This window comes from Rhineura floridana, chromosome 20 (genome assembly GCF_030035675.1).
Source record: "Rhineura floridana isolate rRhiFlo1 chromosome 20, rRhiFlo1.hap2, whole genome shotgun sequence".
NCBI classification, from domain to species: domain Eukaryota; kingdom Metazoa; phylum Chordata; class Lepidosauria; order Squamata; family Rhineuridae; genus Rhineura; species Rhineura floridana.
Window position 1 is genome coordinate 20,444,764 of NC_084499.1, and position 27,235 is coordinate 20,471,998.

At 45.8% G+C, this 27,235-nt stretch overlaps 2 protein-coding genes across 3 annotated transcripts in view; one reads left to right on the forward strand and one right to left on the reverse strand.

The window, feature by feature from the left end:
- The first annotated feature begins 1,219 nt into the window (after positions 1-1,219).
- On the forward strand, positions 1,220-19,599 carry DBH (dopamine beta-hydroxylase). Its single transcript, XM_061603966.1, has 12 exons — positions 1,220-1,539; positions 3,375-3,521; positions 5,699-5,959; positions 8,821-8,997; positions 10,291-10,393; positions 12,821-12,987; positions 13,732-13,875; positions 14,781-14,819; positions 16,511-16,570; positions 17,802-17,929; positions 18,482-18,641; positions 19,132-19,599. Exons 1-12 carry the CDS (start codon positions 1,261-1,263, stop codon positions 19,264-19,266), a joined length of 1,800 nt encoding a protein of 599 aa, XP_061459950.1. The 5' UTR covers positions 1,220-1,260; the 3' UTR covers positions 19,267-19,599.
- Positions 19,600-20,111: 512 nt separating this feature from the next.
- The window catches only part of SARDH (sarcosine dehydrogenase), a 44,994-nt gene continuing 37,870 nt past the window's right edge, over positions 20,112-27,235 (reverse strand). For both annotated transcript variants that reach the window (XM_061604148.1, XM_061604149.1), the window contains exons 18-21: positions 26,298-26,460; positions 25,635-25,803; positions 24,431-24,566; positions 20,112-20,924 (exon numbers count right to left, since the gene is read on the reverse strand). In XM_061604148.1, the coding sequence (XP_061460132.1) occupies positions 20,799-20,924; positions 24,431-24,566; positions 25,635-25,803; positions 26,298-26,460 (594 nt within the window). In that variant the 3' untranslated portion in view covers positions 20,112-20,798. The remainder of the gene's footprint in view (positions 20,925-24,430; positions 24,567-25,634; positions 25,804-26,297; positions 26,461-27,235) is intronic.

A 27,235-nucleotide genomic window follows, 5' to 3' on the forward strand; every position in this document is an offset into this window, starting at 1 on the left:
CTGCAGCTCCCATCACACTCATCTCCTTAGCCCTGCATCTCACCAATGAGAATCCCATCAAATATTTCTCTCCCCTTTGATAGGGACATAGCAAGTCGCCTACTCGCCTTCTATTGAGTTAGACTACTGGTCCATCTAGCTTAGTATTGTCTACACTGACTGGCAGCAATTCTCCAGAATTTCAGACAGGGAGTCTCTCTGTGCCCTACCAGGAGATGCTGGGGACTGAATCTGGGGCCTTCTGCATGCAAAGTTGGTGCTCTGCCCCTGAGCTACAGCCCTTGATAATTCTCAAATGCGGGGGGGAGTACTATTGTATTGTGGTTGTTTATTGTTATGTTTTTACAGTGTGTTTTGTTTTTGTTTTAACATTGTGTAAGTCACTTGGGGACCTTTGGGTATCAAGCAACTAATAACATGATTATTGTTGTTGTTGTTGTTGTTGTTAATAATAATAATGATATGTTGCTGATAAAACCTTCTATGCAGCTTGACAAAGGACAATGTAAAATATTCCTTTAAAACATACCAATGAAAGGAAACATTAAAAGCAATTTAACATATATTTTTAAATGTATATATAACAAATAAAATCATAAATCTTAAAACTGTTTTACATAATAAAAACTGAGCTTGGAAATTGCATGCCTGGATAGGCATGCTGATTAATGGCAGAAAAATTTCAGCACAGCACCAATATTTTATACGATAAGTCACCTTGAGAATGTTTTTAGAAGTCAGCACATACATTAAATAACCACAGCAGCAACCCTGTAATATCTCCTTTCGGGATGAGGGGCTGCCTTGGAGGAACCTTGACTCCATTTTGGAAGGAGGGAGTGAGCAGGAGTGAAATTTAGACCATGGACAGAGTTTGCTGGTTAACTCTCTCCTTTTGGGCACCACTAGGAGGGTGTTTTTTTAAAAAAGACAATGAAATCCATCCAGTCTAGTCCAATTGCCTCTGATAATGTCCATGGAGAATTAGAGCCAATTAAGGTCAGGGAAAACAGAGAATGAAAAGTGTTTGGACCAGGAAAGGAGAGGGGTGGTGGACGTGAGGAAGGGAGAAAGGGTCAATGCCACAATTCAATTTCCCAGCCACTAAATGTAATTACTTACCCAGTTTGCCTAGGAGGGCTAGCATATAAAAGGGAAGCAACCCAATTGCTTTTTTTTATTTCAAGGATGCAAGCGGCGAGGATGAGGCAGAAGGCAAGATCCCCTTGCCCAACTCTCAAGCTCCGAGAAGCAGCCTCCATGTATTTCACACTGGTTGCCGCCTTCCTGGTCGTCTTGGTGGTTGCCCTGCACGGCACGGACCCAAGAGAGAACAACTTCCTCTACAGAGTGCCCCTGGATCCCCAAGGTCTCTTAGAGCTCTCATGGAATGTCAGCTACTGCCAGGAGGAAGTACATTTCCAGATCTTGGCCAGGGAGCTGAAATATGGGATCCTTTTCGGCATGTCAGACCGAGGAGGCTTTCAAAACGCAGATCTGGCCGTCCTGTGGAGCGATGGGCACCAATCCTATTTCGCGGTAAGTATGCTGCTAGCCTTGCCAACACCTTTGAGCCCAGAACCAGGAAGCCTTTCCTTCTTCTGGGGTTTAACTCTGATTTATGGGATAGGGCCAAAGCTCATTGGCAGAGCACCTGCTTTGCGCGCAGAAGGTCCCATGTGCAAACCCAAATGGCTTCTCCAGATAGGGCTGGGAGAGACCTTAGTCTGAAACCCTGAAGAGCTGCTGCCAGTCAGTGTCAACACTAGTGAGCTAAATGGACGAATGGTTTGACTCGGTAAGCTTCCTATGTCATTGAACTATGCTAATGTCTCCTGGCTTGTTTCATGAGAAAAGGAATTACATCCAAAAATGGTCAAAGGAGAGAGAACATTTCGGTGACATTTTTGTGGGTGGGGTGCAGGGCTTTGCCGGCACTTACCTTACTTTTGAGATGGCCAAATGGATGTTTCTGGTGGTGTTGGAGGAGAGCTTTGCGCATACCATGGACTGCGAAAAAGACAAATAATTGGGTGTTAGAACAAATTAAACCACAACTGTCACTAGAAGCTAAAATGATGAAACTGAGGTTATCATACTTTGGACACATCATGAGAAGACATGATTCACTAGAAAAGACAATAATGCTGGGAATAACAGAAGGGAGTAGAAAAAGAGGAAGGCCAAACCAGAGATGGGTTGATTCCATCAAGGAAGCCACAGACCTGAACTTACAAGATCTGAACAGGGTGGTTCATGACAGATGCTCTTGGAGGTCGCTGATTCATAGGGTCGCCATAAGTCGTAATCGACTTGAAGGCACATAACAAAAACAAGAGTGTCCTTTCTTTCATTCTACAAATCATCCCAACAATAGTCTTCACTCTGCCTCTCCCTGGCTTTCTACTCTTCAATCAAAGCCAAGGGCAAGACATATTACACAGGTGCCTTCGCTGCGCTGTTTGAGAGGCCTCCCAAACACTTCTTTGCTTAGGCAAAGACTGAAGAAGACTACCCAGGCACGTAATGATGTACATTTCTTAAATGATGTTTAAGACAGGGCCTCATAAGGTCTGTTGTATTGTTCTATGGTCCTATTCTTAATGTTTTAAATTGTCTTAGTATCTTAAGTGTATGTTTCATGGTTTTAACATTATGAATAGTTTAATTCTATTTTAAATGTATATTTTTGTATGTTTTTTACCTATGTGTAGTTTTTATTTGTAAGCGGCCCTGAGTTCCAGTTTTGGAAAAAGGGTGGGGTAAAAATAAAGATTCATTCATTCATTCATTCATTTTTAAAGTCTGTTATCTCTGATTTTATGTTCACCGCCCAGAGAGCTATTGCTAGTCGGGCGGTATATAAATTTAATAAATAAATAAATAAATAATAAATAAATTGTGCCTACTTGTTTTTAAAGTCTGTTTGTATTGCTATTTTTATAGGAATATTTTATACCCTGATATGTAAACTGCTTAAGAGATTGTCTTTTCTGATTAATAGGTATAGAAATCTTGCTAAATAAATAAATACATAAATAAAGGCATCATCTGGCCGGCCAAAGATTCCTCACACCCGCAACAGCAATTCAACAGGCGCATTCTATTTTAACCTTTAGAGGTTTGCTAAACACTTCTCTGTGCCACCAGGTTTGTCCAGACACTTAAAGAACATCTTCTGTGCTTTTAAAATTTTCCATGGTTTTTAGCACAGATAATTTTTATCGCCTGTCTTGGTTTTTTTAAATGAGATTGTGGCATATAAGTATTCTTTCCTAAATACATAAAATTATAAAACGAAACGTTTTCTGAGAAATTGGAGGACAGGTTTCAATACAGCATGCTGTAATACATTGTCTGTTTTTCCTCTTCAGGATGCATGGAGCGATCAGGATGGTCGGCTCCACATAGACAGCCAACAGAACTACAAGCTCCTCAGCGCACATAAAACTGCTGAGGGACTCTCCCTGCTCTTTAAAAGAGCTTTCAGTACCTGTGACCCAAAGGACTATCTCATAGAGGTAAAAACCTTTCTGCTTTTGGGAAAAGGTCATAACTCAGTGGTAGAGCATCTCTCCGCACACAGAAGTTCCCAGGTTTGATCCCCAGAGGCATCTCCAGGTAGGCCTGTGAAATAATCCTACCTGAAACCCTGGAGAGTTGCTGCCGGTCAGTGTAGACAATACTGAGCTAGATGGACCAACGGCCTGACTCAGTCCAAAGCAGCTGCCTACATTCCTTCCAGCAGCGTGCTTAAGATGTATTGCGCACCACTGAAAGGTTGCTTAGAGCTGAAGGGAATGAAGCAATCCCTGCACATTATTGGGCATTGAGACAGAACTACACACACAATGAAAGCTTTTTTGGGGGGCGGCGGGATGCATTTGGTTGATGACAAATATATATCCAGTCGATGGCAAATATAAATTGCTATTATATCATAATGGGATTCAAAATACTTTAGCATTGTCTCATCATCGCTTGCTTTTAGGTATGCCTATATATCGAGCAAAAAAGAAAAGGAAATGATTAGCAGAACAAATTGAGCTAATATCCAATCTATCAATGAATGTATTATAACAAATTATAATTTCAAAGGTAAAATGAGGAAAGAGAAAAGGAGGAGAGAGAGAGAAAGAGAGAGAGAGAGAATGCTTGCAGGCTTCCCATTGGGACATCTGTTGGCCACTGTGAGAACAGGATGCTAGAATAGATGGGCCCCTTTGGCCTGATCCAGCAACCCTGCTCTTCTTAGTTCCTGTGTCTTAAACCATCTCAGAGTGTCAGGACAGACAGACAGACAGACAGACAGATATTATTTGATTTCTATCCCACCTTTCCTCCCAGCAGGAGCCCAGGGCGGCAAACAAAAGCACTAAAAACATCATAAAAACAGACTTTAAAATACATTAAAACAAAACATCTTTAAAAACATTTTTTCAAAAAGCTTTCAAAACATATTTTAAAAAGGTTAAAAACATACTTTAAAAAAAAAAAAGGTTTAAAAACATATTAAAAAGTAATTCCAACACAGTCGCAGACTGGGATACGGTCTCAGCTTGATAGCTAGCTAGCTAGATATGTTATTTAAATAATAATGCATACATAGAGGTTAATTATTAAATTGGTGGTCTTGCAATCCATTATTTTGTGAGCTGCATTCTTATAAAGTTTTGCGGTGAATATCAGCTTGATATTCTACTACAGCTCAATTGCTCATTTTATTAAGGCATGTTTTATAATGCATTTTCAATATGACTGATCCAAGTACAGTTTACAGTCAGGACTGGTTTTAATTTTGCATTTATTTAAGTGACTGTGCATATTACATACAGTTTGTGTTAAGAATCATTTTCTGCTGTGCGATTTGAAAGATGGCTAGCTACACTTTGGACACGAGTAAGCTTTCCATCAAAACACATCAGGTAGTTAATATTTTAATGAATGTGCTTTATATATTTTGACACCATTTTGAGCAGAGGCAGCTAACTTCTAAGTGGTGGTGGCCTCAAACTCCCATCAGCCCCAGCCAATGGACAGAGATGATGGGAGCTGTAGTCCAAAATAAGGGGGGGGCAGAAGGCTGCTCTAGAACATGGTTCCAAAGCAAGTGATGTCAGTGAGTGAAGCAAACATCAGATCCCTTTGTGAGGAGTTCTGGTGGCAGCTGACCACTTCAAATCTGCCTGTGCTTGGGGTTTACCCACCCACACATAAGGATGGGAAAAAATACCATTCTGTTTGCATTTGTAGGTCAACCTAATTTGCACCTTCAAAAAAAAAAAGCCATCCTTCGAAATTTGCGCTTTTCCCATTTTTGCAATGCAGTTCTCCAGCCGAGTAGTGCATATATTAGTGGGAAAAGGTTTCAGCACCTTGGACAGCTCCTTGAAACATCGGACTAAAACCTGGAGCGGATTCTACTGCCCCACTGGCAGCAGAGCCACCTGTCTCCACGTTATTAGGGGAAATTGCTTAGTCAAAAAAGTGTACATTGGGCAACATTGCACACAAACATGTTTATTTAGAGAATAATGAGCACTATAAAGCAGATGAATTTTCAGAATGACTTTTTTTAATGTAATTTGCAAACTGACGTGGAGAACTGAACTTGTGCAAAGAGACTTTGCAATGCCGCTACTCCACGAGCAAGCGACTGTCCCTCCTGATGGACGCCCCTTTCTGCCTTTCATTCCAGGAGGGCACCGTGCACCTTATCTATGGGATTCTGGAGAAGCCCGTCCTCTCCCTCCAGGCCATCGACATGTCCGCCATCCTCCGGAAAGGCCTGCAACGGGTGCAGCTGCTGAAACCCTCCATTAAGATTCCCACGCTGCCTGGCAACCTGAAGACCATGGAGATCCGGGCTGCCGATGTGGAGATCCCCAGCCAAGAGACCACTTACTGGTGCTCCATTCAGGAGCTTCCGGACAACTTCCCAAAGCATCACATTGTTATGGTAGGTGGGAGAAGGAATGGCATCCTACACCCATCTTGATTCCTCTTGTTCATTCTCCACTCACAAACTCTTCTTTCCTTTTCCTGTGTAATATCTACAGCAGGGGGAGACAGTTTGCCAGCCTTTGGAGAGGGGGGGTCATATTCCCTCAATGGCAACCCGGGCTGAGTGGTGGGCGGAGTCAAAGGTAAAGTGGGTGGGGCAATGGCTGGGACTCCTTGTAGCCTTGATGTTGCCCTTTGCAGAACTCTGCAGGCAGCAGGAGGAGGATGGGGGCAAAGGTAGAATGAGTTGGCTCTCCCTGTCGCTGGCTCTGCCTCTGCCTACCATTTGGGCTCTCTGCCGTCTGCCCTACCAGTCCCAATAGCCACCATGGACTCGCAGCCCTCCCTGTCCTCTGTCTAGGCATGCAAGAGGCATCATCACACTTGAAGGGCACATTTCAGCCAGGCAAAAACATGTGAAAAAGACACAAAGGGGCCAGAGAGAGGTGAGGGAGTAAAATGAGCCCCAGTCCATTTTCTCCATGCCCAGCACAACTGTATGCCCTTGGAAGGAGGGCTGTAGTTCAGTGGCAGAGCACTTGCTTGGCATGCAGAAGGTCCCAGGTTCAGTCCCCAATGGCATCTCCAGGCAGGGCTGGGGGAGGCTCCCATCAGAAGCCCTGGAGGATTGCTGCTACCAGTCAGTGTTGACAGTACTGAGCAAGATGGACCGCTGGGCCTGACTCAGTATAAGGCAGTCTTCTGTATTCCTGTGCACCTCTATCCTGTCACCTCTTCCTCACCTTTTGTCTAAACTGAAAAGCGTCAAAAACCGTAAGCCTTTCTTATAGGGTAGTTGTTACAACCCATTTATCATTTTGATTGCCCTTTTTGAAATGCTCCCTCTAATTTTGTCTTTAAAGAATTCCCTGCAAGAAGAAAACAAATGCCTCAGGGACAAAAGTCACAAGAGCTCAGTCCTCTCCTTCCTGTGCTATTTTTTCCCTTGCAGGAATTTCCCCCTCCGCCTTGCAGTCTGAAACGGCACAGTCCAGTCCGCCTCTTCATTCCATCACATACATACAGTAGATGCAGCCTTGAGCTGTGTACACACCGCACCTTTAAAACACCTTCCCCCTCCAAAGTTTCCTGGGAACCATAGTCTGTTAAGGGTGCTGGGAACTGTAGTTCTGTGAAGGGTAAACCACAGTTCCCAGGATTCTTTTTGGGAAAGGGAAAGTGCTTCAAATGCATGGTGTGCTTGCAAAGACTTGGAGAGGGCAACAAAGAATCCCATCTCCACATTTGTTAGGATATTTCAAGCCTCTCCTTTCTTTGATGCATATCCTGACAGCAATGGTGCACTCACTCCCATGCAAGGGCTCACACAAGGCGCACTAGCCCCGGCAGAATGAGAACGAAATTCGAGAATTGAGCTAATGATGGGGAAAGTCAATCAGCCTGGAGTGCAGTTCTTGCAGAATTCTTTAGTCATCAGCGGTAGAGAGCGTTAGTCAGACCCTGTCACCTTGCCGGTGACAAGAGACCTGAGCAGATGTGTGTGTGTGTGAAGAAAGTTGCGACTCAGCAGATCTCAAAGTCACAGCTGTCCACAGAGCAACCCCTCCTAAGATGGGGGGGGGAGAGAAGTACAAGTTGTGGATTTTTACGAAAGGCCACGAGGTGGGGGAGCGGGAGGGGGAAAGGAGATACTTGGGAACACAAGAAAGTGCCTTACAGCAAGTCAGACCAACTGTCCTTCTAGCTCAGTGTTGCCGACAGTGATTGGCAGCAGATTTCCAGGATTTCAGGCATGCAGTCTCTCCCAGCCCTACCTGGAGACGCCATTGGGGATTGAACCCGGGACCTTCTGCATGCAAAGCAGGTGCTCTGCCACTGAGCTGTGGCCCACCCCTGACAAATAAAGCAAGATTCTAGTCCTCATAGTTCTGAATAAAGGGCTGAATTAGAAAGGAACACAGGAGGCAGCATGCGTCTAACAGAGTTGCATTCAGGTTCTGCTTGTGGGCTTCCCATAATGGACATCTCGTTGGCTGCTGTGAGAACAGGATGGTGGTCTAGGTGGGCTTTCTTGCCTGATCCAACAGCCAGGCTCTGTGGATGTTCTTAGGAAGTTGCTCTGTACTGTCTGTCTAGTTCAGTATTGTCTACCCTGACCGGCAGCGGCTCTCCAGGTTGTCAAGCAAGGAGTCTCTTCCAACGCTTCTTGGAGATGCCATGAACTGCACGCAGAGCAGGTGCTCTACCACTTTAGAAGGATTGTGGCCCCTGGTGACATGAAATGAATCTTCACGAGCCAACCAAACAATGTTTACAAAACTGCATATATTAGGGGAAAGTATGCATTAAAAAAAGAATATAGGAGTGAAAATAATATACAAAAATGCATTACATTATGAAAAATGGCTTGCGAAAATGTGTACCTTTGTCAAAACTGCCTACAAAAATGTGTTTTATCAGGAGAAATTTACAATTAAATGCTGGAGAATTTTTATGAGAGTTTTTTTTAAAAAAAATGCAAATTGCTGCAGAAATGTGGAGAACTGAATTTAAGATTGGGAAAATGAGAAACGGAAAGAACTGGGTTTGATAGAACTTTCCATCCTTAACCCAATTCTTGTTTGTGTGTGACGGTACTCACTTTTTAAAAAATCCAGACCATGGTAGCCATTTTAGCCAGAAAAAGCACCTATACTACATCCATGGTTGCTCAAAGCCAAAATCTAAAGGCAGGGCTGAGGACAATCAGATCACACCCACAATCATGTTCATGGAAACAGTATCCATGAACATCAGTGGGGTAGGTTTTGCCCTTCCTGATTCTAAATATCCCTTGTCTCTCTTCCTCCCTTGCAGTATGAACCAGTGATCACAGAGGGGAATGAAGCTCTCGTCCACCACATGGAGGTCTTCCAGTGCACTGCACATTTCAACACTTTCCCCCATTACAATGGGCCTTGCGACTCCAAGATGAAGCCAGAGCGGCTGAATTACTGCCGGCACGTGCTGGCGGCCTGGGCAATGGGCGCGCAGGTGCATCTAGTCAAAATGGCAATCCCCACTGACCCTGTGCCGGACACTTCCCCTATTATTATTTTTTAACGATTCTCAGTTAATGAAAATTCATTTGTGTTTCACTTTTCAGTGACTGGAAACAGGCATTTTCTACTATTGCTCACTTATTTGTTAAAATTTATATCTTGCTTTTCACCCTTCTGGTTTCAAAGTTGCTTACAAAGATGAAAATGTACGGAGTTTAAAACATACACTAAACTCCAAACGTTTAGAACCTCAGCCATTCAAAAAATTAAGAAAAATGTTTAAATATTAGAGAAGCATTCATGATGCAAAGACCTCCTGAAATAAGATGGTGGCAACTAGGTGTCTGAAACTCAGCAGAGATGGTGCCTGTCTGACCTCTAGTGGGAGGGTGTTTCAACAGCTGGTCGCACAACATTGAAAGCATGAATTCTCAAGGACATGAGTTGTGCTTCCAGTCCATGGGGGACCAGTAATAGTGCTCCTAGTGATTGAGTTGAGACATACAGCATAAGGTGGTCCTTAAGGTATCCTGGGCCTAATATATTCAAGATGTTAGAGCTTTCGGTAGATATATATTGCAGTGGAGTGCAGAAGTAACTGGTCTGTTAAGACTGGTAGTTGAAAGAATAAAGAAACGGAAGGTTTAAGGTCCCTGGTTATGATCTGAAGGCACATGAAGCCGCTACCTTGCATGTATGCCATCTTGGGTTCCTTGATGAAGGAAAGGTGGGATAGAAATGTAATAAAGAAATAAAGAAAATTACTACAAAGAGATAAAAGTCAGACATGTTGAAGCAGCCAGGCAGTCTGCACTCAGGGAACCATTACTAACAGACTGAGAGAAGAAACAGGAAGAGACTTGAGGCGCAAAGCCTGCAAAAACAGCAAACACTTTAGAGGAGGAATTAAGAGAGGGAAGAATATATTCCTTTCTGTCTTTCACCCCCCCCCCCATTGCTTTAGGTCACTTGTAACATGCATTGGTGCTTTACTCTCACTCAACACAGGGCTTTGTAGACTCCCCTTGTCACTATGGCATGCCCTTCCCTCTGACATATGAAAAACACCACCTCTCCTTTGCTTCTGACCTCTTGTAATGACAGGCCTCTTTGCGCAGGCCTGCCCTTTCTGCTTCCGTTCACACGGGGCCAAAAGACCCGAGATCCCCAATGTTCTTCTTTGGGGTCAGCATCAGAATTGCTCCCTGGGGCCACAGACATGATGACAATGGCTATCCATCCCGTTACCTCTCCCTTATTTCTCTCCCCTCCCCCCTTCTTGCAGGCTTTTTACTATCCAGAAGAGGCAGGTCTGGTATTTGGGGGTCCCGGCTCCTCCAGATATATGCGCTTGGAAATTCACTACCACAATCCCCTGGAACTCAAAGGTAAGCACACTTTGGTTATAAAACGAAGCATGACACGGAGAATGTGGACAGAGAAAGGTTTCAGGCAAAACTCACCTGGAGATGCCGTTGGGGATTGAACCTTGGACCTTCTGCATGCAAAGCAGATGCTCTACCACTGAGAGATGACCCTTCCCCTTAAAAAAACCCCCAAAAGGTTCTAGTCCTCATGGTGCAGATTAAAGGGCCGATTCCAACAGGAGCATTGTTCAGCTGCCACCTATGTCAGTCTGCCTAGATCAGGATTGCCCATACCAGGGTTACTCAAACTCCCCCCCAGACCACTTGAAAATTACTGAGGGTCTCAGGGACCATTTAATCATTCCCTTCCCCTATAAATAAAGTAAGATGCTGGTCCTCATGGTTCTGTATAAAAGACTGGTTTAAGGAAGTACACAGGAAGCTGCCTTACAACCAAGTCAGACCGCTGGTCTACTCTGACTGGCAGTAGCTCTTTGGGGTGTCAGGAAGGGGTCAGTCCCCCCCCACCTGGAGACACAAGAGATTGAACCTAGGACCCAGATGCTCTGTCACCACGCTACGGCACCTCTCCGTGCTTCCTACGGCCACTCCCACGGCAAACATCTCTCAAACTGGTGAGGCAAACCATTGCGATGGCCTCCTCCTGGCACACCTTGTCCATTTAGCTGCCTGGCGTTTCTCGCTAAGGTGGAAACGAAGAGGTGCCTTTCAAATGAATGAGCCTGGAGGCAGCTTCCTCGCCTTCCACTGCATTTTGGCAGCAGGCCGTCTTCCGGGGTGGGGGGGGAAGGGGGGAAGAAGTGTAACGAAACACAAAGTGACTGCATTGCCATCAACTTGAAGTTGCCTGTGCCTTGACTTCCTCAGGGTATTTTTAGACAACCACAGCATCTGTGCAGTTCAGCAGTCACAGCCACACTCGGCGGGTTGAGAAGAAACTCGGCTATTAATAATGTGGTTTGGCCGTTTCCTTGTAACCAATAACACCTCCTGAGTTATTCTTAACCATCCCATGTGCCCAGCTTGGAGACAGGGCTATAAAAGGGGGACAGGAATTCTGGCCAAAACCAGCATCTTCATTCACAGGTTTAAGGGAGAGACAGGCGGATCTGACCATTTTTATTTGACTTCCAGTGTTGGAGGCACTGGGCTTCTGTGTACCAATGGCTGGGAATTGCAGGAGGGAAGAGCTGCGGTTGCACTCAAATCCTGCCTGCCATTGGGGCATCTGGTCAGCCACCTGAGAACAGGATGCTCAACTAGATGGGGGCCTCTGGCCTGGTCCAGCAGGGCTCTTCTTGTGAAGGTCTAGCGTGATAGCAGAACCTCCATGCCCAGGGGCAATCTACCTCTCCATGCCAATTGCTGGGAATCACAAGTGAGGAGACTGCTTGAGGATGTCTCATTGGGGCATCTAGTTGGCCACTGTTAGGACAGGATAATGGATCAGATGGGCCTTTGGCCTGAACTAGCAGGGCTCCTCTTTCCAAGGGCGGTTTAGCAATCTCTCTTCCGAAGGAACTCTGGGAGCTGTAGCTCTTTGAAGGGAACAGGGGTCTCCTAACAACTCTCAGCACCCTGAACAAGCTAGGATTCTTGGAGGGAAGCAGCCACGATTATTTAAAGAGGTATGAGAAGCGCTTTAAATGCATAGTCCGGATGGGGGGGTTGAACGTAGCACCCACAGCAGAACAGCTGGCAATATGGTGAGGCTGGAGAGGGTTGATGGGGGGGGGAACATACAGTCAACCACTGCAAGTTTTCAAAACCTTCCTCCCTCCCCCCCCATATGAACTTTGCAAAATGTTGGTGCCCAGAGGGGCTGCTAAATGGCAGTGACATTTCAAGCTGACTTAAGAGGGGGGCAAGGCACTGACTTCCACCTGGATCCACTGCTAATTATGGCCCCAGGCAGAGAAAGATGTTGTGTCGCCCAGTCTAGTGCACACAGTGCATAATCCCCCAGTTCTGAAATTCCCAAGTTGGCTTGTAGTGCATCTCTTTTGCCAGTAGGTATAGAGGTTTAATTAAAAAAACACCATACACTCAGGATATATTCTTTTTCTCCCCAAAACACCAGATTCAAATTTTAAAATGTGTCCATAGCAGGTTTTCTGGATAGTTGCCACATTATTTATTTATTTGATCAATTCTGTTTCTGAATTGTTTCCCATAACTCTCACATCCACACCATACATGTAAAACACTCTTACTCCACTTTTAAAGTCATGGCTCTCCCCCTCCCCCGCCCCAAGAATCCTGGAAACTGTGGTTTGTTCAAAGAGCTGAGAGTGCTTCAGCACTGTGGACAGCTCCTTGAAAATTCAGAGTAAAACCCAGAGCAGATTCACTGACATCAGGGCCACCACTGTCTGCAACTCTTCTCAAAATGTCCCTCTTTCTTCCTTTCCCCCCCACCTTTGCCAGGCCGCCATGATTCCTCAGGGATCCGCTTGTATTACACAGCCTCTCTCCGGCGTTATGACGCAGGGATCATGGAGCTGGGCTTGGTGTATACACCAGGGATGGCAATTCCACCCGGCGAAAGCCATTTTTACCTGACAGGCTACTGCACTGACAAATGCACCCAGCTGGTGAGTAAGTATAGTTGGTCAAAGGCAAGCACTGGAACACACTGGGGAAGTTGCCTTATACCAAGTCAGAACAATTTCCCACCTAGCTCAGTATTGTCGACACTGGCTGGCAGCAGCTCTGCAGGGCTTCAGACAGGGGGCAAGCCCAGTCCTACTTGGAGATGCTGGATATTGAACCTAGGATCATCTACATGCAAAGCATGTGCTCTGCTACTGAGCTATGGCCCTTTTCCTATAAATGAAGTTTCTAGTCCTCATGGTTCTAAAGAAAGGACAGAACTGAATATGAAGACAGGAAGCTGCCTTATATCAAGTCAGACCATTTGGTCCCTCTAGCTCAGTACTGTCTACACTGACTGGCAGTGGCTCTCTAGGGTTTCAGGCAGGGAATTTCTCCCAGCCTACCTGGAGATGCCGTTGGGGACTGAACTTGGAGATGCCGTTGGGGACCTTCTGCATGCAAAGCAGGGACTCTGCCACTGAGCTACAGCCCTTCCTCAGTGTCCCAGCATGCCCCCAAACCAGAGAGAAAACTACGCCAGCCCTAGAGCTGGGCTAGTGGACCCTCCTCCCACTGTAAAATGCTGCACAAGTTGACTGGTCACTGGGGTTTGTTTTGTTCTTTGTTGTTTTGCATTGATTTCTGATAACTGAGTAAACTGCCTTCCTCTCCCCTCAAAAGCCTTTGCCATATGCCCTAGGCCATGAATATTTGCATGATGTGTAGTTGCCCTTCTCTCTCAGGCGTTGCCCCCTTCTGGCATCCACATCTTTGCTTCCCAACTTCACACCCACCTGACCGGTAGGAGCGTGGAGACCGTGTTATCACGAGGAGGGCGAGAAGTGGAAATTGTGAACATCGACAGGCACTACAGTCCTCACTTCCAGGTACAACGTGGAGAGTCAAGCATTTAAAGATAGATGGATGGACAGATGGACAAATTAGATAGATAGATAGATAGATAGATAGATAGATAGATAGATAGATAGATAGATAGATAGATAGATAGATAGATAGATAGATAGATAGATAGATAGATAGATAGATAGATAGATAGATAGATAGATAGATAGATAGATAGATAGATAGATAGATGGGTTTGTTTGTTGTTTGTAAAAAATTAGGTGTCCATATGCATATCTTGATAAAGCTGTCAAGGGTGCCAGCACACAGTTGACGTGGGCTGCCAAAAAAGAGGTGATTGTGTGTGTGTGTGTGTGTGTGTGTGTTTGTGTAGAGAGAGGGAGAGAGAGATTTGGATTAATCAATGACTTATTGTTATTGTTATTAATTTCCAAATGATAAAATGAAATTCACAGCACTCATTTTTACAGCCTGTAGGATGTGTCTCTCAAAGGCAGTGTTCTTCAGCTCAAGGTCCTCAGATGCGGATGGACTGGCTACAATTCCCATCATCCCTGGCTATTGTCCAGGGATAGTGGGAGTTGTAGTCCCACAGCATCTGGGGCCCCAAGGTTGAAGAGCAGTGCTCGAAGATGGCCACCGTTTAGACTCCAACTCCTTGTACATTCATCTCCCCAGCATAGGATCTGGACCTGTCCCCCAAGAATCAAGGGGGTCGTGTTGTTTCATGGTGGGTTTTTGTTGTTGTTAAATTTCTAGACCTCAAGTAATAGAGGTTCATTTGAAAATAAGCAGAGAATTTCCTGGTGTTAAAGCTTCTTTGCCCCATGGAGCAATCTCTTGCACCCTCATAACTTTCCGTTACATGTCCTTCCTCATGCCTAACCCTCCCTGCATCTCTCTCCTCCTGTCTCCTGTTTTCTATTAGGAGATCCGCATGTTAAAGAAAGTGGTGTCTGTTCTCCCGGTAAGAACATATCTTGGGGAGGGGTAGTCTTTCACCATATTCATAATATCCATCAGTCATAGAGACACCCATGAGATTGACCTGCTGACTCCTTTATTGGTTGAGAAAGCCCCAAAGGGAAATCTCCCTTACATGTTGGAGCAAAATAACTAAATAAAAACCAACCTTAATAACAATCATGATGAAAAAGCCATTTTTACCTGATAGGCTACTGAACTGATAAATGCACCCAGCTGCTGAGTAGGTATAGCTGGTCAAAGGCAAGCACTGGAACACACTGGGGAAGTTGCCTTATACCAAGTCAGAACAATTTCCCACCTAGCTCAGTATTGTCGACACTGGCTGGCAGCAGCCCTGCAGGGTTTTAAGTGGGGCTAATCCAGGTCCTACTTGGAGTTGCTGGATATTGAACCTAGGATCATCTACATGCAAAGCATGTGCTCTACAACTGAGCTATGGCCCTTCCCCTAAAAATGAAGTTTCTAGTCCACATGGTTGCAGGGTCCTTATGTCTCCAGCATCCTATGGGCCAATCAGCATGAAAGGGGAGCATGTAAGCTACTGAAAAGAGTCTTCTAGCATGCTTCCTTGTCTTTTCCTGCTGATTAGAGGCAATCAGAATGATTCAGCCACTGACTCTTCTCAGTAGCTAACACTCTCCCCTTTCACGCTGACTGGAACCTAGCTACATCTGTTGTTGTGGGAGAAGGCGTTAACAAGGATCTCATTCTCAACCCAGCAGCAAAAAAGGGGAAGGGGTGTGGCTGTAATTATCATGAAGGGACCCCTGCACTTCTGAACTTACCACTACACTACTGATGAGGGCCACTTTCCTGAAATTGATTACAAAAGGTTCACAGGGGTGAGCCATAGTAGCAAGGGGTGATCCCAAGGATCCTGACCTCTGCAGGAGGTCACCAGATCAGGGAAGAATTTGAGTGGCTGCCGCATTAATCTTCTGCCGCTGTGTCGCTTGCGCTCAAGCTAGGGACGGAAATCTCTGTCCGTTTTGGTTCTCCCAGTTCCTCATTTTTTCCAAGCTTAAATCCAGTTCTCCACATTTCTGCAGCAATTTGTGTGTTGTTGTTTTTTTGGGGGGGATCCTCATGAAAATTCGTCAGCATTAGAGTGCAAAATTTCCCTTCCAAACACATTTTTTGTATGTAGTTTTGACTCATGTGCGCATTTTTGCAAGCAATTTCCCCTAATATAATGCATGCTTGCTTGTATGTTATATTTACAAATGTATTCGTTTTTATACACCCTTTCCCCTAACATATGCATTTTTTGAAAAATTGCTTGGTTGGAGAACTGCACTGCAAAATTTGGATACATAGCTAACTTAGGTTCATTCATTGCAATGGGTCTACTCTGAGTATACATTCCACGTATGCCAAGGCCCACTGATCCCTGTGGATTTCAAAGGATGGTTGTGTTTGGGTTCTCAAATTGTTTTTGACAGTGCAAATTTGATAGATTTGCCTTGAATGTGAACTGAATTAATTTGCTGCCCCCATCTCTACTCTCAGCTTGCTGTAGGGTTTTCTTACTCCCCCGAACTTCTTGCACCTCCCCACCCCAAAAAGAGGACATGCCCCACTGTTTTAGAACTGTTGATCTGCCATCCTCAAGTAATATCAAATACTGCTGGGCCATCTGGTATCACAAGGACATTTTTTCTATATTAACAGGGTGATGTTCTGAGAACTACCTGCGTGTACAACACTGAAGACAGGACTCAAGCGACTGTGGTGAGCATATCTGGATGTGCACAAATTTAATTGGGTTGTTTGGATAGCACCAGTTTAGAGGTGGAAGGGATTTGTGCCGCTCATGATGATCTGTGAGCAATGCTTGATGAAATCCGGGAAGGTGAAGGGTGGTGGTGGTTTTGCTTCTCTGCTGAAGACTGCGCTTCTGTATATGACCTGCAAAACACCCAGAATGAAATGTCTAAAATAAAGACTTATTATTATTCTGATTACCTTTATTTTTACCCCGCCCTATTTTCCAAACTGGAACTCAAGGCGGCTTCCAGAATGGCTTGTGCCATTTCCCCCTCTAGCTGCATCATTTATAGAGGTTTGGGGGCAGAACGTGGATTGCTTGATTGCAACACTTTTTAAATATTATTTTTAAAAACAAACAAACATGGATCACATAACTGATTTTTGGCCTTCTTCTGAAGTTGGGTGAGGGTGCAGGGCAGATGCAGAGGACCCCTTTTGCCCTCCAGATGTTGCTGAATTGCAATTCCCATAATCCCTGGCCATTGGCCATCCTTGCTGGGCCTGATGGGAGTTGTAGTTCGGCAACATCTGGAGGGCCAATGGTTCCTCACACCCGATACAGTGTAAATGAGACTTTTTTTAAAAGAGAGAGAGACTTGCCATACAAACCTAACCTTCTCTATTCAGAAGCAAGTCCTGTTGAATTCAAAGGGATTTACTCCCAGGTCAGTGGAGTTAGGATCTGAGACTTGGCCACAATGGGCAGGAAGTGGAGGAAAAGGCGCAGACTGCAAGAGGTTGGGTTTTGCTTACACTGGATAGGCCTTCTTCATTCACAGAAGGGTTCAACAGAGGTGGTCCCACATTAGCGATGTACTAGAATTCCACCCAATTCAGAGTTGATACCATATTTTTCATTAATTCACTTATTGTCTATTGTTGCAGATTGGATTTTTATGTAGCAATTTTCCATGGCTATTTTAGAAAATGGATTTCTTTTTTAAAAAAAACCTACCTCTAAACTATCAATATTAAGAACAATGTTATTAATATTTTCTTTCAAAATATCAATATCAATATTTGTTTCCAAGGGAAAAAAACCATCAGTAAAAGCAGTGGTTAGCAGACAAAGAATGAACTCAAATCTATACCGGCCTGTTAGGCTGGCAGAATTCTTGCGAATCGGCACTGGCAAATAGATCCCAGCCCTATCCCACATGCACTTCTGCTTCTCAATCTCTACACCCTGCAGGGCGGTTTTGGAATCATGGAAGAGATGTGTGTGAATTATATCCACTACTACCCTCAGACGGAGTTGGAGCTGTGTAAAAGTGCCGTCGATTTGGGCTACCTACATCGCTATTTTAATCTAGTGAACAGGTAACGTCATATGCTCAGTCGATCACTACACTCTGCAGGTGAAGGCCTTCCACAAATACCATCTGATCAGGAAGTCCATTCCACACAATATAGGAATTGGGCCTTTAGGAGAGCTGCACTGACTCTTTGGAATTCCCTCCCATTAAATATTAGATAGGCACCATCTCTGTTGTTTTTATGGCACCTACTGAAGACCTTCTTTTTCCAACAATAATGTGATTTTTAAGTGGTTCTCAAGGTTTTCAGTGATGTATTTTAAACTGTTGTAATCTGCCCTGGGACCTCAGGATGAAAGGTGGGTAAATAATAATAATAATAATAATAATAATAATAATAAATGTTCAGACAATAACCCAGACCAGATTCCACTGCCCCACTGACATGGAACCACCAGGTGCCGCTGCTCCCTCCCAGCCCTACCCGGAGATGCCAGGGATTCTACCTCTGAGCTACAGCCCTGCTGTCCTATGCATCTTAGGTGCTGTTATGAGGCCTTGTGTATTTCTCTTCTTCCCTTCCATTCCTGATTCAAAACATTTCCCTTTCCGTTAGGTTTAACAACGAGGACGTCTGCACATGCCCAGAGGCCTCTGTCACACAGCAGTTTGCGTCAGTCCCTTGGAATTCTTTCAACAGAGATGTCCTGAAGTCCCTGTACGACTTTGCACCCATTTCTATGCACTGCAATAAATCCTCAGCAGAACTTTTCCCGGTATGCATGGCAATGAGAAAATGGAAAAGGAACAAAAATAAGCATGCCACATAGAGAAACTGGGGGTGGACAGTTCCAAGTGAAACCCAGATCTCCGAGAATGAGATCCTTGTTAACGCCTTCTCCCTCAACAACAGATGTACCTAGGATCCAATCAGCATGAAAGCGGAGAGTGTTAGCTATTGAGAAGTGTCTTCTCAGTGGCTGACTCACTCTGATTGCCTCCAATCAGCAGGAAAGGACAAGGAAGCATGCTAGAAGACTCTTTTCAGTGGCTTACACACTCCCCTTTTCATGCTAATTGGCTCATAGGATGCTGACGATATAGGGAACCTGTTTCCAAAAAATAAAGGTCTAAGACCCCCACCCCTCCGAAACCCTAGACAACTACACTGCTGGAAACCAGTTGGACTGGCAATTGAATCTTACCTCAGCAGTGGGGAAGGGCCATAAATAACAACAGCAACAAATGTCTTCCTCCTCTCTGCAGGGCGAATGGGAACATCAGCCTTTACCGAAGATCACCGAGGCGCTACCAGAGCCACAGTCACGCTGCGAGTCCAGCCTCCTCCACCTCCCTGCATCTCCAACTCTGGTTAAGCTTGACAAGGCGGCTTCGAAATGAGACCCAGACCCTTAGGCTACGTACACACCACACATTTAAAGCACTGCCCCCCCCAAGAATCTTGGGGGCTGCAGCTTGCTAAGAGTGCTGGAAATGGTAGCTCTGTGGAGGGGAACTACAGCTCCCAGGAGTCTTGTTCGGAGGGGGAATGTGCTTTACATGTTTGGTGCATCTGCAACAGACAGCTTTAATTCCAGTAAAAGGACAGCAGGGCAAGTTTTGACCCAGCTACGATTTCTCTGCCAATGCAGCAGGCAGGCCTCTACACAACCAGTTTTTTTGAGGGGTAGGGGTGTTGAAGCTCTGCTCAGGAGTTAGAACAAGGCCACAGAAAGAAGCCAAGTTAGATTTCAATTATAGCAGATCTGTGAGCGAGCAACAAGACATCTTTCCAACCCAAAATAAGCCTCAGAGATCTATTTTTCTTATCGACCTCCTGCTGAGGCACGTGGCAAGCCTGTCTCTGTTCTACTCTGCCCACAGAACCCACCGGGGTGTTCCTCTGGCTCACACTAAGTGCAAATTTTTTTAAAAAAATGCCCACAACTGTAGCTACCTTTGCTCATTCCGAGTGGGAGCATCAGCATACAGAGTGAAAAAGACCTGGCTGCCCTCTGAGCAGAGGAGCAATTGGTTTGCAAGCCTGGCCTGATGTTTCCCAAGCACGTGTGCCATCTTGTGCATTCAGTTTTTCACACGCAAGCCCATGAATAGTAACAACCCAACCTGCAACGTTTATAAATAAATGGATTATTGCAAATATCACGCCAGCCTTCTGCAGTGGGTAGACGCCCCTCTTTCCCCGAAAGAAACTGCCCACCGTCTTAAGGAAGGAACCGAAAACATTATGGGGATTAATTGGTTTATTCAAAGAGCAGGACAGGCCCCAGAAATGGAATCTGCAAAAGGGGTGCCACGGTTTTAAGGCAGGTAATGCCTCTTCCAAAACACCATCTTTGTGTTTGTTTGTGTTCGTCAGCAGAGCTCATCACCCCAGCTGCGCTCCTAACCTGGGAGTAAACCCCACTGAATGCAGTAGGACTCGCTTCTGCGTGTTCTTGCAGCAGGCTACAGCAGATGCTTGTTATGGGAAGCCCACAGGCAGAGGAGACACGGTTAGGATTCCACGGCTAATCGGTTTAAAGTTATGCTGGGACTGAGACCTGCTGTCTTGGATAGGGTGAAAGTCTTTATTACAGAATGCCAAGTTGCGGGGGGCGGGAATGAAATTGGGCATTAGGTACCATTTGTGTGCAGTCATCCATTGCAAGGAGCTGTCCAACGTGCTTTCAGCACCTTGGACAGCTCCTTGAAAGCCCGACTGACATCAGGGCCTCCAGTCTCCACTGAAGACTACCACATTGCTCTGATACAGCAGGGCTCATCTGTCATCCTTTAGGTCCCAGCTACTGTGGAAATGGGCCACTCGCCAACACCCTGTGGCGGTCATCCACTGGTTCCATTGGGTTCTCCTGTGTTCGTTGTTGCGGTCTAACCAGCTGCCTCCCATAGTTCAGTCCTTTTTTTCTCCATCAGTAGATCCCCTTCACTCTCTTGTTCTCTGGGTCAAAGGGTGACTTCGTGTGGGCGGTGGCTGAGTAAGGGATCCCCATCCTTTCCAAGGTGTATTCTCCACTTTTCACAAACTCCAGGGAGACCTGAAGAGAGGACAAGGCCAAAATATATATCTATTTCCATCAAACGGCTTTCATTTAATTATCTCATTCCTACTAAACAATTGTTGCACAGGGAGAGTGGTCCCCTCTCACCTCCATCCCCCAAACATCACTTCCATTACCAACATGTTTTTACCAAAACATCTCAAAAAATGGGAAAACCTGAATCCTGAAAGAGCAAAGGAGGTGGCTTATTTTGAGTCACTCGCCTGCGCAAGCAGAGAAAAACGTGCACACTGTGTCATTGTATATGCAAGCTTCCCTTAAAATACATGCTTTGTATGCGTTCCTGCCCATTCCCCCTTACAGTGCCGCATGTTTGTATACATATTCCCCACAAAATACATAGCTGTGTGCACATTTTCTTTTGAAATGACGCAGCACTGCAAAATGTGGAGACGTGCACAGTCTGACTGACTGCCCCGTTCTGATCTGCAAACAACTCCAATTAGGCCGGATCGCTTCAGAAGGCAGATCGAACAAATTGGTTTTGCATCCCCGCCTATGTCATGTCCTTGCAATGACCCTGCAGTCCAGTGGCAATCAAGACCGGGAGTCAAAGTCTGCAGAGCCTCCAGCTAAAGAGCCAGATCAAGTAGCTCTGAGCCAGCTGCTGGAGAACAGGAGACCACCGAGCTTGAAACGGATGGGCGTGAGCCCCCAGAAAAATCTCACACACCTGTAGGGCCCTCCCAAACTCTCATGGACACCTTCTCCTGAGAAGCCAAATGTCTCCCACAGGGCTCACACAGGTCCAGAATGCAGGAGGAGTGTCTGTCTTCAGGCCAGGAGGTTGGCCCTTTAAGAACTTAAAAGCTGATCACAAGGAGGCAGTGGTTGCAAGAGGGAGTCTAGGGGTGGAGGCTTAAAAAGGCTGAGTGTGCTCTCAACCTTTCTGGGAGCACGTTGCTCGCTTGGAGCTCTCCACGGTCCTGACATGACCCGCAGGTTCCCGCGCCAGACCTAGGGAAAGGGCTCCAGATCATTTTGGTTCTCCTTTCCCCCACCTTTTTTTTTGGCACAGAGACATCCTTAAGGAAGAGTTGACCTTAACTGAACAGTATTTCCAACGTGAACACATGTTTAGATATCACCATTAGGAGACTCATAATTGCCATAAATGTGAACTTTGCTTTTCTGTACACTACCGGCATTTTTGTTTTACATGGAAAACATAGGAAGCTGCGTTATAGTGAGTCAGACCTATCGGTCCATCTAGCTCAGTACACTGGCTGGCAGCAGCTCTCCAGGGTTTCTGAGGCAGGGGTCTCTCCCAGCCCTACCTAGAAATGCCATAGGGGATTGAACCTGGGACCTTCTGCATACAAAGCAGATGCTTACCACTGGTATTGCCAAAAAAAGTAAGATCCTAGTCCTCATAGTTCTGAATAAAGTGTTGAATTAAATAGGAACACAGGAGAGTGCTTTAGACTGAGTCAGGCCCTTGGCCCATCTAGCTCAGTATTGGCTACACTGACTGGCAGCTGCTCTCCAGGAGTTCAGGCCGGGGTCTCTCCCAGCCCTACATGGAGATGCCATTGAGGACTGAACTTGGGGCTTCCTGCTCTGCCCACTGAGCCACCTCCCTTCTTCAAGTACACCCCTCCTAATCTTTGCTCCCAGCCTCCATAAATATTCACAGGCTTCCTAGCAAGCGCCCACCTTCGAATATATTCATCCTCTTTCTGCCAACGGCTGCAATTAACATGCAAATGAGACTGGGGTTACCATGCCAAGAGGGATCTCACAAGTTTAAACATCTGCTTAACGAACTACGCTTTCTGCAGGGCACATTTGAGCTCAGATCCCTCAGAGGACCACGCCAGCATGCCACAACAAGGGCCGTGTTGCTTCCCAAATGAGGCTGACCCTGCTGCTTCTGATGGCTTTAACTGGGGACTAGCAGGATAGGGTTCTGAAGGGTAGCTGTCAGCAAGAAGACAATGCTCTGTGTTGTATACAATGCCAGTCCTACTCAGAGTAGACCCACTGATGTTAATAAACATGGCTAACTTAGGTAGATTTATTTCAGTGGGGCCAGGTTCACACCACACAGTTATTCCACTATTATTCCACTTTAAGTAGTCATGGCTTCCCCCCCAAAGAATCCTGGGAACTGTCATTTGTGCAGAGAGTTGTTAGGAGATCCCTCTTCTCCTCATAGATCTACAAATCTCAGAGTTCCCAAGGCAGAGGGACTGGTTGTTAAACCACTCTAGGAATTGCAGTTCTGTGAAGGGAAGAGGGGGTCACCTAACAACTCTCAGAACCTTTCCCAAACTACCCTTTCCAGGATTCTTTGGAGGGAGCCATCACTGTTTAAAGTGGAATAAATGTCTGGTGTGACTGTGGCCTGGGTCTACCCTGAGCAGGACTTACAATAGTTGAGTGCAACCCATTGACGTTTATGAGCGTGGGTAATGTAGGCCAATTAATTTCAGTGGCTCCACTACAAGTAAACATTAGTTAGATACAACCCTCTGTAATTGGCCAACAGCCCTTAGCTCACGGCAGTGAATCCCTGATTTGTCACAGCACACCCAAGTCAAGCCAGCATTGTCTTGTTTTGTAACTGTGGGGCGTTTCCATCTCAACCTATTCGGCACAGACACACCAGGCAGTCCCCATCCCTTGAGACTTATCTACCTGGTCCAAAATAAGCTGTCAAGAGATTCCACCTTCACCAACATGTATCTTCCCCATCCCCAGCAAACCTTTGATGTCAAAAGTCCCCCTTTTCCATTCAGGCTGCCTGTCACATTATTAGATGCCAGCAAAAGGGAGAAAGGAACAGCTGAAAGCACAGGGAAGGCAAATGCCCTCTGCAGTTAATTGCAGAAATCATGGCGACAAGTGGAGGGTGCATCTCCTTCCGGGAACAGCAAAGGGGTGGGCAGAAGACCAGGGTGTCAAACAGTTGATGAAGCATGGGGCTGAGGAGGAGCACTGCTCCAAATTTATTTCTTTTAAAAATCTCGTACCCGGTCACACAGCTTTCTAGAAAACTCAGGGCAGCTCACAACAAGATTCAAAACAGGAAAAACAGAACTACACACAAAATGGAAATCAAATGTGCACCAAACCCACACTGCAAAGAGAAGTGTATGATCCAACTGGGAACTGCGTCCCACAGGAGCCTCAGATCGCGTGTGTCTGGTGCAAAACAGCAGACTGGGCTAATTACCAGATGTGTTCCCTGGAAACCATTTTATTCCTTGAAAATGTGATGTATGAAGCACCCCTGACAGTTCCATTTTAAAGTCCGAGCAAAGAACGCATTCGAGGGTTCCACTGCCATCAACTTGGAGGATGGTTCAGCCAGCTTTATAGAGACGCCTTCGATATGAGAAGCACCCGGGGGCCAGGAAGACAATCCAACACATTCATTATCACATAGAAATTTCTCTCCTCGCTTCCCCCCTCCCTTTAAGACAGAATTGTCCATTCATCCCAACACAATGTTGAGGCGTGACATCTCCAACACTCACCGGTCCTCCATCAGGATCCCGGATGTAACCATATGCAATTGTCTTGTTGATAGCATGTCCAAACTCTGCCCTGCGGATGTGCCCAACAGCTTTGCCATTTCTCCAGATGGCCTCCAGCCCAAACATGGGGGCTTTTCTTGAAGAGACACATGTTAAGAAATGGGTGAGAGAAATATTTTGAAGCATTAAAACTATTTAAGTATATCTTCCTGCTATGGGGGGGGGAAGAGTAGCAATTTTTGTTAAAAAAGATCTTCCCCAAATAAGATTTACAGAATAGCTAAGGGAATCCATCAGGGTGCTGTATGAACACAGATAAATCATTATGCTTGGCAATATCTATGCATCTAATGATAAGCAATAGATATTGACTGAGAGAATAAAGAAGATTATAGAAGCCAATTTAGATAGTGAAATGATAATTGGGAAAAGCTTTATCTTCACCACTTCAACATCCATCCCACACTCATTTGACAATATCATTACACACCTGAACAGCACAGAGCAGCAACATTGGTTAGCAAGGCAGCAGGTTGTGGCAGACCACAGACTAGCTTTCTTTGCAAATGTAAAGGCTGGGCAGAGACCAGGGATGTGCTAGGATTCCACCCAATTCAGATCTGGGACCCAATTTTCCATGAATTCACTTATTCTCTATCATTGCAGATTGGATTTTTATGAAGCACTTTTCTGCTGATATAAGTGAAAATATTATATCGATATTGAAAATGGAAATGGCCTGCCTTCAAGTCGATCCCGACTTATGGCGACCCTACGAATAGGGTTTTCATGGCAAGTGGTATTCAGAGGGGGTTTACCATTGCCTCACTCTGAGGCTGAGAGGCAATGACTGGCCCAAGGTCACCAGTGAGCTTCATGGCTGAGTGGGGATTCGAACCCTGGACTCCCAGGTTGCAGTCCAACACCTTAACCACTATGCCACACTGAGAATGATAATTAACTATATTTCCTTTCATTTGTTGATATTTCTTTTCAAACTATCGATATTAATACAAATATTTTTGGGGAGGGAAAAATAGATCAATAAAAGCAGTGGCTAACGGACAAAGAATGAACTTGGATCAATACCAGCCTATTGGGTCAACAGAATGCTTTTGAACAGGCACCGCCAAGGAATCCCATCCCTAGTAGAGATGAGGGTGAGGAGTAAACAAATGCCAGATGCCTGCCAGTTGCGACTCACTCGTCAATGGTGAAGCAGACCAGACGGCGGAATATTCCAGCTGCTCTCTGGGCCTCAATGGCTTCCCGTCCAAGGAAAGGGATGCCAGTTTTGAGTTTGCACGTGAAGGCCAGGCCAGCTTCTAAGGGAGTGTCATCAGGACGAAGGTCTGCATGCCAGTGTCTGTAACCTGAGAAGAAACACACCAGCCGCAGATAGAAGAAATGGGGATTACTCCCTGACAATGACGAGTAAATCCCCCCTCCTTCCAGATTTCCTCAGAAGGCATCCAGTTTTTCCACGCTTTCTCAAAAAATCCAAGCCTATGCTCAGAGAGTCCAGGTTTCAGTCAAGCCTATTCTGAGAGAGGTCAGGTTTCAGCCAAGCTGATTCATTTCCTACTAGACCACGTTTCCAGCACCTGGCCCATCCACAGCAACACCCGACTGCCAGTTAGATTTCAGGCATGTTATAAATGTTAAATAATAACCACAATAATAACAATAATAATATTTCTAAGATGGGAAATATGAATTTCAGTGACATAATACTGGATGCTGCCATCTATTGAGTCAGACCAATCTATTGCTTTCAATGGGTCTACTCTGAGCAGGGCTACGATTGGCTGCAACCCTCATTCTCCAAGGCCCTCATTGCAAATAGGAGCAAGTACCGTCCAAACACCTTTTTCAATGCTGAGAGAGTCGATGGCTCGGTAGCCAGCATTGGCGATGCCGTGCCGGGCACCAGCCTTCATGACCGACTGGTAGACCTTCACACAGTGTTCCTTGGGCACATGAAGCTCCCAGCCCATCTCGCCCACAAATGACAGCCGCATGGCACGGACCTGAGAGGCGAGCATGAAAGAGAAAGGGTTGACGAGGGTAAAGAATGGATGCAAACACCTTAACAATTCGCCTCATCCTCCTTTCCCACCAGGCCATAGTGGCTGTGATGTCAGTGGAACCCACCCTGGGCTTTAATTAACTTTCAAGGCACTGTCCACGGTGCTGAAACCCACAAGCTTCAGCACCTTGGGATGGGTCCTTGAAAGTTCAGAGTAAAACCCAGTGCTGATTCCACTGCCCTACTGACATCACAGCTGCCATGGCTGCCAGCCTCCCTCCCTGTCATCTTCAGCTGATCAAGCTTTTTTTGGCCTTTGGCACTTGTTACTTGCTGTATTTGACCCTCTTGAGACAAAGCATTCACCCTCAAAGCAGCTCACGACAATGAAGATCCTGTGGCCCGCAGGCATAAAACAGAGAGATGTATCCAATGCTTTGGACATAAAAAGAGCCTTGCTGGATCAGGCCAAAGGGGCCCATCTAGTCCAGCCTCCCATCCTCACAGCAGCCAACCAGATGCCCCAATGGGAAGCCCACAAGCAGGACCTGAGTGCAGCCCCTCCTGTGGTTTCCAGCAACTGGCATTCAGAGGCACGGCGGGCATGCACACCTGTCGAGCCATGTGTCAGTTCCCAACAGCTTTGGCCGAAAGGATCTCTGCCTGTGACCCAGCAGAACCCCTGCCAATCAGATCCAGCAATGCCGAGCTAGGCAAGGCAATGGTCCGATGGCAGCCTCGTGCGTCCGCACTCGGAGTGGCACCCAAACCCGCGA